Source organism: Myotis lucifugus, unplaced genomic scaffold (assembly GCF_000147115.1).
Source record: "Myotis lucifugus unplaced genomic scaffold, Myoluc2.0 scaffold_186, whole genome shotgun sequence".
NCBI classification, from domain to species: Eukaryota; Metazoa; Chordata; class Mammalia; order Chiroptera; family Vespertilionidae; genus Myotis; species Myotis lucifugus.
The window spans coordinates 1,495,985-1,511,561 of record NW_005871234.1 but is presented as its reverse complement, the minus strand read 5'-3'; the positions used below and the strand labels follow the sequence as shown (position 1 = coordinate 1,511,561).

Genomic DNA, 15,577 nt, shown 5'->3' with positions numbered 1-15,577 from the left:
TGTGGGACTGAGAAAGTTACCAAAGTGAAACTTCAGGGCCTGGGCCACTCAGGTGGAGCTCCCTGCTGCACACTCTGCCTTTACACGACCAGAGGCTATTGAAGACAGCCCAAAGGAGGGAAGAGAATTTTTCTACCTTTTGGGTGACTGCATACAAAGCTAAAATCCAGAGCTGCAGTCAACACATTTACGAGTAAAACTCCTGTCCCCAAATAATTTGCAAAGTGAATTGGAAGTTTATTTAAATAGCCGCCAGTTAGAACAGGGTGGGCCAATCCCTCCCGACCCCTTTCTCATACCATTTAGCCAGGACAAGACAGGGAGAGTAAGCTTGCCCGGCAGCCAGCCTGCCAGCCAGTTAGGTGACGGGTGGGATGCCTCTCAATGCATGCGGCCACGACCTCGGCCCCGGCCAACAGCTGGGGGTGCGTCCACGGTTGAGCGAGGGTTCTTGATGGTTTCATCTACAGACACGATAAGGCACGCAGCCTCCGAGGCTGCAGTCAGGGCATTGATCCGCACCATAGCTGGCTCCCACACGAAGGCCTCAAAGTTGTCAGCAATGTCCTCGTTGTTGATGTCTACCCCGTACCACACGCCCCCCTGAAAGATTGGAAAAAGAGGGGTGGTACATGGAACTGCTATGAAATTTCTTCTGGCATCCCCTCCCTCCAAAAGTTAGGAACCCTGACTCTGAACTTGCTGGCACTTCCCTGAGGAAGGCATCGGCCTGTGGCATGACAACAGGAACCTGGAAGTCCGCCTTTTTCCCACCCCTGCCCCTGCCAACCAACCACGCAAACCTTGGACGTGCTGAGCACACAAGAGCTCTGGCCATCTCCTAGGTATTTCCCTGTTTTGGGGAGGCCCCACCTCAGGTCACCTGAGGATGCACGGTTCTCAAGAGGAACTCTTTCAATCCCTTGTCTCACTGTACCATCGCACTGTTTCCATCAGTCCCCATTGGATGAGGAACTGAGACACAGAGGTAAAGCGTCAAGTCAGACACAAGGTCGCTCACTGGGTATTGCTGCTGTCAGAGTGCCGAGCACTTAGAAATATTTGCTAAATAACAAACGAAGAAACAAAGTTCTCGGGGAGGTGGCAGAGCCATGGCTGGGCTGAGTGTCAGCAGGGCTCTGAGTGCTTCCCTTCAGGCAGGGGCCACAGGGCTCCTCTCTTCGCACCATGAGGGGTGATCACTCCTGGTAGAAGCACTAAGAAACCTGGGACCTCCAGTCCCGGCACTGTGGCTTTGCCTCTGCCCTCAGAGGAAGCACAGTTGTTGGTACTGAGTTTAGTTTCAGCACTGTCACCTGGGCTGAACACACAGAGTTTGAATGGTGAAAGCCCACACAGATTCTAGCCCGTCCCTCCAAATGCCTGGACTCCAAGGAGAGGAAGCACCCACCTGGGCATGCCGAGCCCGCAGCTTGTTGAGGATGTTTGTGGCATCGAAGCCAGCATTGTCACACAGCTGGCGCGGGATGATTTCCAAGGCCTTGGCGTAGGCTCCGATCAGCAGCTGCTGCTTTCCAGGAATGGTCCTGGAGTAGTCCCGCAGGTACTTGGAGAGCTCCATTTCAATGGCCCCGCCACCGGCCACCACTGAATCGTTCTGTAGAGACCAGACCCATCTCTCAACACCAGTGGTCCCCCTGGTCCAAGCTCCAGCCACAGGAAAGTTGGGCCACTCAGCCAGTAGGTCCCCCAGCCCAGAGAGTGGTCCCTCATTATTTCCCTCCTCCCAAGCCCCAGGAAGCCCAAACATGGCCCTTGTCTAGCACATCCCCACATCCACCAGGGAACTTTATGGTTTCTGACCATCTTCAAGGTCGCCTGTAGCTTGAGGACACTGGCACGGTCCCGGGAATGGCTGACTGCCTCAGCCCCTCAGTTTGCTCACAACAAGTCGTAGCCTTTAAGGCAGCAGGACCTCTTTTGAGAGACTGAGGCTATTTCTCTATGATTTGTGAGGCAAGTCAGGGCCTGAGTTCCACCCAGGCAAGGGATCACCACACAAATCCAGGGTCTCACTGGCTTGGGAGGGAGAATGGGCTGTGCAGGCAGGAAGCCACCAGCCCAGTACCTTGATGGCCCTCCTAACAATCATGATGGCGTCGTGCAGGGATCGCTCTGTCTCCTCCATAAACTGCTCAGCGCCACCGCGGAGGATGATGGTGCAAGTCTTAGCTTTGGGGCAGCCAGTGAAGATATTGTACCTACATCCAGGGTCAAATCATACACACACATGAGCTCCTGTCTGCTGCCAGCCCGCTGTGTTCTGACCTCACCGAACCCTCCCAACACTCAGCAGCTGCACTTCTGTTTCTCACTAAGGTTCCCCAATCCCACCTTTAAAAGACACCTTCTTAGGAAGGTCTGGGCTATACCAATGGGACATAAAAGATTATGGAGTCAAACTTTAGACCCAATGTAATCTTCCCTCCCCAAACACTCTACATTTGGGCTCTTTGTGCCCCAAAAGGTAATACTCAAAAAGAGTAGCACATGCTGTCCACACCCAAAGCATGGCAGGAGACCAGACTCAGGCAAGTCTCACGGCTCTGCCCAGATGCTCACCTCTCGCCTCCAATCTGAGTTTCTTCAAAGACCTGGCAGTGGCCCAACACATCTGCTGTCAGAGCATTCACACTGGTCTGGATGGAGCCTCCACAGGCCTGCGGAGCACAAGGCAAGATCATCCAGCAGCGAAGGCTCGCACCAGGCCAACAAACTTCCTGCCGCCCAGTCTCAAAGCCAGTTCCCATGCTGGACTCTGCCACGGTGCCCATAGCCCTGTGCACTGGATAACCCACCTCACCCTTGACCTCGATGACCCTCACCCCTCTGAAAGAAGAAAACAAAATAGAACTAAGGGCAAACAGGCCTAGTTAAAAGGAGATGGGGACCCTTTGGCTCACTTGAGAGCCCTCCCCAAACTAGGATGCTTTGGGCCCAGCAGTGAAGTGAGGACCGGTGCTGACTTAGGCGACTGTGGTGAGACCCTGGAGAAGGAAGGAAACCTGGCTGGAAGCATCAATACTTGAGTGTATTCAGCTAATCACAGCATTAGTGCTGGGTTCCCTGACTTGTTTTGGTTAGGTAACTTTCATATCTGAGCACATGCACACTGGCAATGAAGTGCTCCAAGGCAAAAAGAGTTAAGAAGACAGGCCTGGATTGACACACCAACCGAACTGTGCACCCTGCCCACCAGAGGTAAGTGAAAACCCCTCCAGGCCACGAAGCAGCCAGTGAACAGTGCGTTACCATCATTGTCCTCTTCAGATCCTCCTCTGGCACTCGGCCAGCACAGAACATGTCCCTGTCGGCAAAGTACTGGGTGGCCACATCCCCAATAGGGAGTTTGGACAAGACGACTTTGGCTCCGGAACCATGGATCTTCTCTAACTTGTCATACAGAATGTTCCACTCAGCATCGACAATTGCCTGATAATCCTGAAGAGACCCAGAAAAGGATGAGGATGCTTTGGAGTGGAGGTAGCATATAAAGTGGGCTAAAATGTATCTCCCATGGTAAAAGTGTGCTATTTGGGAATTAACAGGGATAAACAGAATAGCTCTTCACAGTCCAAGTAAACAGGGACCCTGTAAGGTAACTTAGGGAACCTAAAACTTTCAAACACAAAAGCAGGAAGTAACCCCAGGACTAGAAGCCACTCCAGAGCTGGCAATGCCAAGGGGTGAGAAAGAGTTCAGTGCCTCCTCTGAGGCACTCACCCATGGAGTGCCCAAGGATGAGACCCCTTCCCCCAAAGGCCGTTCTGTGTTGTGGACACATTCCCCAGAGCACCTGCTGATGGTGGGTAACAACGCTACTCCAGAGACAGCCTTGGTTCTGTCAGTGATGGGAGCACACCTGTCCCTGCAGCGAGGGACCCAGTCTAACAGGGGAGGGCCCACATCTGCCCAAACCAAAGGAATCAAAATACTAGGCTCACTGTATAGTTAGAGAGCCCCTGCCAGCCCCTTCTCGGGGCCAGAGGATAATATTTCAACAGGTCTGTCATCTCCCGATCTCCTCCAGCCCAGGTCACTCGGAGAGCACAGGCCCCGCATTTAGACATCCATGTTTAGGGTGACAGGAGGATAAAGGGATCCACAGAAGCTTGGAAAACAGACAACCACAAGAGCCGAGGCTTTGGCCCAGACCGTTGCCCATTGCCACTCCACTGCCAGTCGGTGGGGCCTACCTTAACGGTGTGGACTCTGACTTCAGCATTATCTTTCTCAGCTTTCAGTTCGAGCTCCACATTTAAAAGGGCAATCTTTGGGTTGTGGTACTTTTTGGGTTGCATTTCAAACCCAGCATAAGAGAAAGTCTTCTTGAATGCAACACCAGCTACCAGCTGGGACTCCTATTCAAAAAAATAAACAGTTCAAAAGTTCAGTAATGGAATGAAATGAAAGCAAGCTGGTGGTGTGTCGGACCACACATGTCCATTCCTGTGAATCTGAGTTAACCATGTCTTTATTTCACTGTTGTAACAAAACCTTTCCATTTGTCCCTTCAGTAAAAGAAAAATAAGAAGCTAAGCATGGGAAAGGCTTGTTCAGGCTGTCTTCTAAGACTGGCCTTCAAAGAAGTGCCGAGGGATAGTGCTTAAAGCATTTACCTACATGCCAGGAAAGGAGCCAGCCATTTATGAATAAGATATAGGCTGCCCAATGCCTTCTTCCCCTTCAATCCCAACTACCAAACCCCCGGTCATCTCCTACTGCACACACCTACACATACCCCTCCCTACCTATACAACACACACACACACACACACACACACACACATTCATTCATCTGCTACAGCCTAAACGCGTCCTCTGCCCAGGAGATGAAGCCAAAAGATCATAAGGGTAGGAAATTTCCTGCACAGTTCCCAGGCCATCACTGTAGCTTCCCACATCTCAATCCCTCAAAACATGAACTTCTACCTCTTTTCAATAACAGAGCTTCCTGTGGGTTGAAGTTACTGTCAGGGCATAATAAGAAGCATGTTGCACCTGGGATTGACTTCAGCACTATAAGGAGACTTATAGATTCATATCTCAGGTCTCTCTCTCTTTTTTTTTTAACTACTAAATGACCAAGTCTGTGCTAACCTACAATCTTGACCTACAATACTGTAGCCTATCAGTGAACAGACTCCCATGTCATTCAAATCCACAGCCTCCTAAAGAGGATGAGACTTGAGCTGAATCAAGATGACAGCAGAAATTAGTCAGATGGGAGACAAGCAATCGGTGTCTCTTTCACGTCAATGTTTCTCCCTCACTCTTTCTCTCTCCCTCATCCCTTCCTTCCACTCTCTCTAAAAAATCAATGGAAAAAATATCCGCAAGTGAGGATAAAAAAAGAAAAGAAAAAAAAGCAATATTTACACATGTTTATAGAAGCACAGATTATTCTGGAAGGACACACACTTAATAGTGGTAGAATCCAGGGCAGGAATGGTATAGGGAATATTTACTTTTTCCTCAGGTCCTTTAATACAATTTGAACTATGTATCATCTATTCAAAATGGATGAATAAAAGAAGGAAGAGCATGGCTCTATCACAGAGAAGAATCAACTGTACTGCTCAGATTCATTCATTGAGAGGGTCAGAGATAGCCCTACTCCCTCCCCCACATCAGCACTGAGATTCGGAAACTCAGCCAGTTCAATCCACATTGTTCTGCTGACAAGTAAATATAGGTCTATAGAGGTTACAGAATATATCTAGTCACAGCCTGCCATGGCAGTGTGGAGAATACAGCCCGAACCTGCCTGTCATGTGCGCTCCCCTCCTATATGAAACAGTCTGAAGGGTCCATGTGAAAGCAGGAGCCTCCTGGGGAGGCCACAGCAGGCTTACCTCTAGGGCTCCACCTTGCACCTTCTTGATGCCAATCATTTTAAGCTGCAGCAAATCATCGAGCATCATTACTGCATCCACCACCATCTTCGCGAAGAAGGCTTTCTGCTGGGAGATCAACTTGGAGCTCAGAGCAGTCACGGCACACTTCTCCAGCAGCCTCCTCTGCTCCCTGGGACGTAAGGGTAGGACCTGCATCAGGCCTTGACAGCCTCTCTTGTCTGATTCTACTGCAATGTGGGGGTGGCTGCCACTAAAATCAGCCCTCACCAACCTCTTCTGTATCTTTAGGGCATATTATCAGTGACAGATGGTGATTGCAGTCAAAGACCACATGTGTGACAGCTTTTAAACTATAGTCTACCAGCCTCTTTCGAGCAATGTGGGCTGGGGCACAGCCAGGGTCTAGCAAGAGCCAAATAGCCCCGGGGCCCACACAGGGATCACAACATGCTTCTGCATCCCATTTGGCCATAGAGAGTCAAGTCCCACCACAAACTTACACTTTATTTTCCTTCTTCACGGTCACGGCAATCTCTTTGATCTTGTTAACTGCCTGCCAAGAACAGAAGCTGAGTGAGCCTCTCATGCTACAAACTGGAGAAGAGGACGCCAACCTCTCTTGCTAGTCCCTAGTCTCTTTACTCCCAAATCTTAAGCATTTCTACACTACAGCTGAAACAATGTTTTTATGTCGCAGTTGCCCAGAAAATATAAATCTTTATAGTTTAGAAAACTCCCATAGCCTGAAATGTAGAATAGCTATAGTGCTGAAGAATCGTAAGAATATGCCCAGGATTTAGCTCTGGATATGTGGGTAACACACTAAAACAAATGAGTGAAAACAAGCTACGACACTAGATCAAGCCAAACCTTCTGGCTCATGAAAAACATCTACAAAATTTTTAGCACTTTATATATTAATTAGATGTTATATAATATAATATATACATATATCTCAAGATGTGCCATGAAGTACTAGACAAAAACAAAAATAGCTCTCACTTACTGGAGCCTACAACATATCTACATCACACTCTATCAAATATCTAATCAAATAGCTACTGAATGGTAGGACTGAGGTTCCTAGGGAGAATACAGAAAATGTCCAAGGAACTTTTCCCAGTCTTCTCTACCCCCCAGTACAGGTATTATCCCAAGAGAAATATGAAGGTGCCCAGGCACAAGGCCAAGTTAGCCGGTACTCCCATACCAACTGGGTGGCAGTTCGGAAAGCTCGGATGATGATCTGTGGGTGCAAGCCTTCCTCCACATAGGGTTTCACCTGCTTCAGAAACTCTGCAGCCAGCAGGGTCACTGAGGTGGTGCCATCACCGACCTGGAAGAGGATGACAGGAAATTCATGTTTTCTCATGTTCAGGGATAAAGCCCCAACTCCATTTTCAGGCAATCTACCCACTTCAACTGGGCACTGTTTAAATGAGTGTGGAGCTTTAATTTGGAAGCATAGGTGTTTGCAATAAATAGAACGTGATGGTAGTTAGGTGTCCATCCCATCAAATGGTCCTTAGGTACAAAATTAATTCCCCAGCCAGACCCATTCCCCAAAGAAGACTAATTTGGACAATTAAGTTTCCTTGGGATAGGAAATCATATATGCAAATTATCTGATAATTTATTTATTACATACAAGGCACTATAATAAGTAAGACAATCTAGTCATGCTTGTAATAACAATGCTTATATGTCACAAATAACCATGGCAGCAATTGGCATGACATATATATTCTTTAAGGAGTACAAAGTACTACAGGAGTTTACAAAAAAGATATTTTCCAGCCAAATCCCACTAAAACAGCGGTTCTCAACCTGTGGATCGCGACCCCTTTGGGGGTCGAACAACCCTTTCACAGGGGTCACCTAAGACCATCGGAAAACACATATATAATGACATATTGTTTTTGTGATTAATCTCTATGCTTTAATTATGTTCAATTTGTAACAATGAAATTGGGGGTCACCACAACATGAGGAACTGTATTAAAGGGTCGCGGCATTAGGAAGGTTGAGAACTACTGCACTAAAACAAACCTCCCAGGACCAGCCAAAACCCTTTATATGTTAAACACTATTTGGAATAAGCAGACTACTAGTCTGCTAGTCTTTCCTACATGACATTTTCTATGATGACATCTAAACCCTATTTTTAATGAGGGAGAATAAGAGCTCACAAGAAAACTGGCCAACCTCTGATTTAGAAAAATTTTATGTGCAACTTATTTATATCTATTGTGTAATGTAAATAATTCTCAAGGGGAAAGAGAGTCACTACAGCAAAGGGTCTAAGCTGCCAAATTCTTGGCCAGAAGATATTATTCACTGGCTGAAGACATTAACAGGTCAAATTCAGACTCTTCTCACTTTCATTTTAAAAAAGCCATACTATTTTATAGGCTACTGGGTCCTAATAAACCTTTTCACATAACTCATAACATAATACGAACCTGTCTTTCAACACTTATTATCAAGACTCCAGTATTAGAAATGGTCTCTGTTAAAATGATGAATTTTGTTATGTATATTTTATTCCCATAAAAAAAAAAGGGAAGGGGGGAACACCAGAAACCTTAGAGTTTCCAGTCCTATCTTAGAAGGTTAAATTATTTACCTAGCACCTCATAGAATGACAGCACAGGTCCTAAGATCTCAGGTACAAGCAGTGGAACAGTACAAATTTTAAAAGATTATTAACTCCTAAATATTTTTACAAGAATGTATTACTTTTGAAATTATAATTTTAGATATAAAATAAAAAACATTTAGAGAGAGGAGAGTGAAGGAGCAAGCAGGCATGTGTTTCCACCTCCATTTAAACTTATCTGCTTGATTTTCTTACCTCAGCATCTTGGGATTTGGCAATGTCCACTAAAGTCTTTGCTGCAGGATGGACAACGTCAAGGAGTTTCAGAATTGTGGCCCCATCATTAGAAATTGTGGCTTTTCCTTCAAAGGAACACACAAAGTGAAAATTCAAAGACCCTTTCTTAAAAGGTCTTCTAGTTGGACTTGGAGCCCATGCACCCTTTATTAGGATGGGGCAGAGGGCACCATGGTGCAAATAAGCTCATCTTTTTATAGAGAGTTCTGTGCACAAAAGGCCACCTAAAGTCACTAGTCTGCTAAACTTTCCTACATGGCAATTTTCCAAAGACTCTGAGCACCTACTTTTCTTTGAGCAGCATTTGGCACACCTCAGATGGATGTACAAAATATTTTTTAAATGACAATGAGTAATCATTTAGATATTCTTAACCAAGTGAATACCCTGGTATCTCACATGTCAATTAATACACTAAAACACAAAAGGGAACTTGCCCTTTGTCTTGGCACCATGATACAATGGGAGGGATCACATGTTTCTAGGTTGTATCTCTCTACAAGGCAACAGTCTTCTGAGCCCAGCTTCTCCCATATATCCCCCCGGGGCTCAGCATTCAGGGCTATGTATGAAGTGGAGCCACCTCATAGTGAGCAATCCCTCAGAGATCTGAAGCAGTAAGTTTTCTGGTGCCAACCTCTGCTAGCCCCAGCACTCCCCAGCAGCCTTGTCCTGCACATGCCTTGAGGAGCCTGCAGCCTTACCTCGGCCATCCACAAGGAGCTTGTCCATGCCACGGGGGCCCAGGGTGGTTCTTATGGCTTCAGCAATCACCTGGCAGGCACTGATGTTACTTACAAGCTGGGGGATGCCTTGGGAGCTATCAGTCCCCTCTTTCAACAGGATAACTGGTGTGGGCTAGAAAAGAAAGCAATTGACTGCTTTTAAAAATCATCTGTTACAATGAGTCATAAGGAGAGAAGGGCGAGGGAAAATGCTCCCATCTCCCCCATGACTGAAATATCTTTGAAAATCACATTCCCCCACGGTCCACGACATCTACCCCCTAAACAGCCCCTATCTCCAGACATGGCCAAGACCACAGCACACCTGGTAGGTGTGCTAGAAAATGGTGTGAGAAGAACAGATTTTGTTTAAAAGGACAAATCAAATAGAGATGTGTTCTCCAGTGCCCCGCTAAATGAGCATAGCCTTTTCAACTTCTGACCCCATTCTGTTCTGAAGAATTAGGGCATGGCACAGGAGGAAGCAGCAGGCCTTGCTCTGCATTCACCCTCCAGCAAAACATCCACTTATCTGCATTACAGCTTAATCCTAGAGAGGTAGATGGGGCGCCATGCAAAACTGAGGTGTCAACAGCTTCAGGAGTTGTCCTGGAGATGCCCAGGCAGGCAGCTTTACCAATGTTTAGCTGGAGTGGAGGAAAGCAGTCAGGCAGAGAAGCAAATAGCACCTTTGTCTGCCTCACAAAGTGACAACAAATCTAATTCACACAGCAACGTTTCCATTTCTCATGCTGGCTCCACAGAGCTTCCTGTGACTCATCTCCAATCAGATACCCCAAAGAAGTTTTTCTCTTCCTATTTTGCAATGGCCTCCAAAACAGTCACTATCTCTAGAGGTTTAATATGCAGACCTGCTTTAGAAACTCTGGCAGTCAGGGATACTTATTTTAAAGGGCTTGCTTAAATACCTCTGAGCCATTGATTATTAACACAGACAGTAATCTCTCAGCTTAGCAAACCAGAGTGCCCTGTCCCTGCATCCAAGCTTGACATGTAACGCTGAGTTCATGACCAGACCCAGTCTTCCCAGTGACTGTGACTAATTAGTGTTTGTATGAAACAATATATTAAGGGTAAACACTGTTCAAAATCTTTGTTATATGCGTGCTATTAGGCTATGCTTTAAACTGTAGTTATGGAGCGCAATATAAAGTTTGAAAGCTTTTGCCCACGTCCACCCCTAGGGGTACTTCAGGTGCCTGAGGGGGGCGGCACAGGCAAGTAAGGACTGTCTCACCCTAACAATAAGGAGTCAGGAATTCACACACCACAAAGGCTAGTGGCCCATGAGGATTCCATCACCTATTAACAGGACAGCTGCTTAAGAAGTTCCAGTCCTTTGACCAGTGCAGCTGGAGAGCAGTGAATGAGGCTGACGAGGCAGGAGGAAACAGACCACATACTCACTTGTAGACGGTGCTAAGGAGCTTAAATTATGCTCCTACAAAGGGGAGCCCTGGGAAGACTTGCAGCAGAGGACTGGCATAACCTGATTTACATTTTTAAAAAAAATCAGTAGGAAATAGTTAAGAGGCAAGATATAAAATGTAAATGCATAAAGGAGCCGGAAAGATGTCCAACAAACTCTAAAGAGAAAGAGAGTGTTAGTAAAGAGGTTTTTGACACTGAGTTGTATATTTGCTGTTCTGTTTCTTTTCTCTAATGCTTATCACACATTATTATTATTATTTTTAAAAAAGAATGCTTATTAGATAACCCCCTACATCTGGGACCAGGCATAGGGTGGAGGGAAAATTCCTTCCTTTTCATGGAAGTGTCCCAAGTCTCACCTCAAGAAATGGTTTCTCTATACTCAGCATTCTTTTGGGCCCTTGCACCTTCTGTAAGGAAAGAAGTATCTCCTGAAAACCCCACCTTCTCCCAGTCCCGGCTAATTATTCCTCATGGCAGCCTCAAATCTTCTCTGGTCCACCTCTGCCTCAGATGAAGTCGTAACTTTAAATAAAAAACCAACTTGAGTCTCAACTCCCTTCCTATTGCCTTCAACAGATTCTTCTATGCCCCCAACAGGTTAACTTATCCAACACTTTTGTGGACCCTTTCTCACCTCCACCTCCAAACTGTACCCCCATCTACAAGAGCCACTTGCCACTTGTACCAATACTACTTTCTTAAACATCAGCCCAGGAATTCTTCACAGCCACAATTCTTCCAGGAGGCTTTCTCAACAGCTAATGGGAGTCCTCAACAGGGGAGCCCCTAACTCTGCCTTTGCTTCCTCTTGTGCGCAGCTTTTAAACTGCTATCCTTTCTTAAAATATGAGCTTCCCAAAGGTAAGAGCTATAATAATCTCAATTTGTAGTGTGCCTAGGTTTGGCCACATATGGAATGATATTCAGCAGCTTTTGGTGCTGAAAATTCAACCGTTAAATACACATGCTCAAAAGTGCTTGAAGTAAGGATGAAGTAAGATACACTGGCTTCTTATTTTTGGGAAAGAATTGGCAGTGTGCTGGCATTGCATTCACTGAGAATTCTTCAGAACAAAGCAAGAAGGGCTGGGAAGGAGCTGGCCATTGTCCCCAACTGCCCCATGTTTGCAGGCCCTAGAGAATGACAGGCTGGGTAGAGATCCTATGGGGAGGGAAAGGTGGCAGAGCTAGACTGAGCCAATCAGGTCAAGAGGATGGGTCCTCTTCCATCATTTCCCCAGGGGCAGGCACTGCTATGGAAAGCCCTGCTCTGTCCCCAGGTTACTTTTTAAAATAAGACATTTCATCTCAGGAATACATATTATATCTTTGGAAAGACACAAATTTTCTTACAGCAATTTATTATTTTTTTAATCCTTACCCGAGGACATGTTTTATTGGTTTTTATTTTTTCTATATATATATTGTTGATTTCAGAGAGGAACGGAGAGGGAAAGATAGAAACATCAATGATGAGAATGATTGATTGGCTGTCTCCTGCACTCTCCACACTAGGGATTGAGCCCACAAACCTGGCATGTGTTCTGACTGGGAATTGAACTGTGACCTCCTGGTTCATAGGCTGACGCTCGACCACTGAGCTATGCTGGCCGGGCTTACTGATTCTTAGAGAGAGAAACATTGATGAGTTGCCTCCTGTATGTGCCCCTATTGGGGATCCAACCCATAACCTTTTGGTGTATAGGATAAAACTCCAATTAATTGAGCCACCTGGCCAGGGCTGTCCCCAAGTTACTTTTTTTTGTTTTTAATATATTTTATTGATTTTTTACAGAGAGGAAGGGAGAGGGAGAGAGAGTTAGAAACACAGATGAGAGAGAAACATCGATCAGCTGCCTCCTGCACACCCCTCACTGGGGATGTGCCCGCAACCAACGTACATGCCCCTGACCGGAATCGAACCTGGGACCCTTGAGTCCGCAGGCCGACGCTCTATCCACTGAGCCAAACCGGCTGGGCCCCAAGTTACTTTTTAATCTCACTCATTTTTATTCAAGTAGAGAAATAATTGCAGAATCCAGTGATCTGCCAAGGGTATCATGGAAGGAATGGTAATTTCAGCTTAATGATCTTCCTGTTCATCCTTCTTAAAAATTATTAAGCATGATGTTCTACAAAACCACAACAGGCCTTTATATTCCAAAGCTTACAGTGCTCAACACCAAAGGCAAGGATAATACTTTCTATCCAAGATGTACCAAGGTTTCAGGGGACCCTTTCACCTCCCTTCCAAGCAGAGAAGGCTTCTAGAATATCAAGGACTAATTCGATGACAGCAAGGAGGATTTTTGGTGACGGAAGTTTCCCATTCACATAAGCAGCCAATATAGGAGGGAAACAGAAAAACCCACTGTGGTGGTCTGGAGCCCCTTGGTGTAGGTTTTTACCACTAGACAAAACTTGGTTTTGATCCAACTCATGGTTGCCTTGGCAGGAAGATGGGTTACAGGGAGAAGCAAGCAAGCAACCACCGAGCAGAATAGCTAAGACTTGCTGAGTGCTTACTACATGCTGGACACTTTGTATTGGTTAATTTAACCCCCTCTAACAGACTGAGGGCCAGAAATTTAATAACATGCTCAAAATCAAAGTCACACAGCTAGTAAGGGGCAGAGCTGAGTTACAAACCTAGGCCTTCAGCATGGCGGGAGCCCTTACTCTCCACTGCCCTCCTACGCTGCCTCCGCATAGAAGATGCAGACGCCTTCGGGAATAGGTAATGCTGAAGAGGGACTGAAAAGGGGCCGGACTGGAGGTAAGAAGGGGAGAAGGGAACGGATGATACCAGGCTCCTTCTAGCTTGGATCCATAGGGCATTTGGTAGCAGAATGAACACCTCCTGGGTGTCAGTTTGACATCTAACAGGACAGGGAGAAGGTGCAGGAACGGGGGGCACAAGAACTGACTCCGAGGGGGAGGCCAAAACGAGTGAACTGCCAAGTGCATAGAAAGCGGCCTCTCAGTCATGGCTTTGCCTCGAACACCTCCTCAGGGTGAGGTGGGTAATGGAACTACCAGGAACACTTTGTAAAGTGTATGATTGTCAAACCCCTAGGCTGTACACCTGAAACGAGTACAAAATAATACTGAATGTAAACTATCATTGAAAAACAAAATTTAAAAAACCCCAAAGAAAATCCACACAAATAAACCAAAGAAAAACAACCGCCTTAAAAGCTGGCCCTGTTCAACAGCGATTCAAGAGGTGCCTCCGAGGGTGAGGGCCGGTGAAAAGTACCTGCAACTATGAAGGGAAGGGGATGCCATGTGTGGAGCCCAGGACTTACCAACACCCTGCATCTAGGAAAAGAGGCCCCTCGTTAGGTGGCCAACTAGAGAACTCTGGTCTAATGTCAAATCCGGAGGCGCAGGCAGGGTCGGAGATAGAGCGGAATCTTCCTACCTCTGATGCAGCATCGCCATCTGCCCTGCCCATTCTCCTGGCCGAGAAGTGTGCACCCCAACAACCAGCGGGGCACATTCACTAGGCACTAAACATGTGTTTAACGAGTGAACGAGTGAATGTGCGAGCAGAGGTCTGCTGCCATTTATGCACCAACTGGCGGGTGGGGTACAATGAGACCATCGTTGAGACCGTGCGCTCTGCCCATTCCAGGAAGCACACCTTCTTCACACCCGCATTTCCTAAGGCAGCCGGGGCTTCCAGGTCTGGCCACCGACTGCTTATGTTTGTTCAACCCGTAATAGTTTAACACAGGTCCCGACTGTGGGGGGCTCCAAAAGCCGGGTCCCCGACGCGGGTCCGCTGCCCTGAAGCACCCTGGGACTTGTAGTCCCCACCCGGTCGACCACAGCCTCCCCTCAATACTCGCCAAGGGCCCTGGCTCCGTGCGTGGGCCCAGCCAGGCCGCGGCGGGCCGGGGTCGCCCCTAGGCAGGAGATCCGGGGAGGACAGGATCAGCAGGCAGAGGAGAGCCCTATGGGTCGGGTGCCAGCCAGTCGGCGCCAGCCACGGGCCAGATGGCGGCTGAAGACGGCGGATGGCGAAGGATACGGGAGACACCACTCACCATCATTTTGGAAGCGTCTTCTGTGGCCCGGTACTCCTCTCCTTAGCTCTGCCTCCGGGCCGCCCAGCAACCCCACAATGCCCTGCGCCAGATAAGTCCCCAGAAGGTTCGACCAGCGTTAAACCGGTAGAGGAAGGGGACGGGTCACTTCCGTTACTCTATGGTTCGCTAGCAGAGAGTCGGTGTGGCTAGAAAGGCTAGAGGCGGAGCCTCGGAGGGCTCTCTGGCAAGAAACTTTGGTTATGGAAGATTCGCCACATTTTGGTCGTGCCCTTTTTTTTTTTTCTTCCTGAGCATGAAAGATCCTTGCTTGGCCCGCGACACCTACTATCCTTAATTCCATCTTATCTCCTCGCCCTGGACGCCAGACCAAGGAATGAAATAAATGCAAACATTTATTGAACGCTGACTGTGGAGCAAGCTTATGCTAAGTAAGCTCTTAACATGAGTTTTTTCATTTAATGCTCACAACCCTGTTGCGTTGGTATTGTTATCACGTACATTTTACAGACGAGGACGCTGAGTCTGGGAGCTTAGGAAAGGTAGCCAAAGCCACAATTGCACAGAAAG

General features: G+C 47.1%; 1 protein-coding gene across 1 annotated transcript; it reads right to left on the bottom strand.

Annotated features, from left to right (window-relative positions):
- Positions 1 to 213: 213 nt before the first annotated feature.
- On the bottom strand, positions 214 to 15,176 carry CCT7 (chaperonin containing TCP1 subunit 7). Its single transcript, XM_006096765.3, has 12 exons — positions 15,008 to 15,176; positions 9,480 to 9,633; positions 8,734 to 8,840; positions 7,090 to 7,215; positions 6,380 to 6,432; positions 5,877 to 6,048; positions 4,218 to 4,382; positions 3,274 to 3,462; positions 2,584 to 2,681; positions 2,090 to 2,222; positions 1,412 to 1,618; positions 214 to 603 (listed from the first exon to the last, which is right to left on the bottom strand). Exons 1-12 carry the CDS (start codon positions 15,011 to 15,013, stop codon positions 382 to 384), a joined length of 1,632 nt encoding a protein of 543 aa, XP_006096827.1. The 5' UTR covers positions 15,014 to 15,176; the 3' UTR covers positions 214 to 381.
- Between the last annotated feature and the right edge of the window lie 401 nt (positions 15,177 to 15,577).

Excerpts from the sequence above, each read along its gene's own strand:
- CCT7 (XM_006096765.3), bottom strand. Across the intron at positions 8,841-9,479 it reads GCTCCTTGTGGATGGCCGAG|GAAAAGCCACAATTTCTAAT; the intron begins GTAAGGCTGCAG and ends GTTCCTTTGAAG. Across the intron at positions 4,383-5,876 it reads TGCAAGGTGGAGCCCTAGAG|GAGTCCCAGCTGGTAGCTGG; the intron begins GTAAGCCTGCTG and ends TTTTTTGAATAG.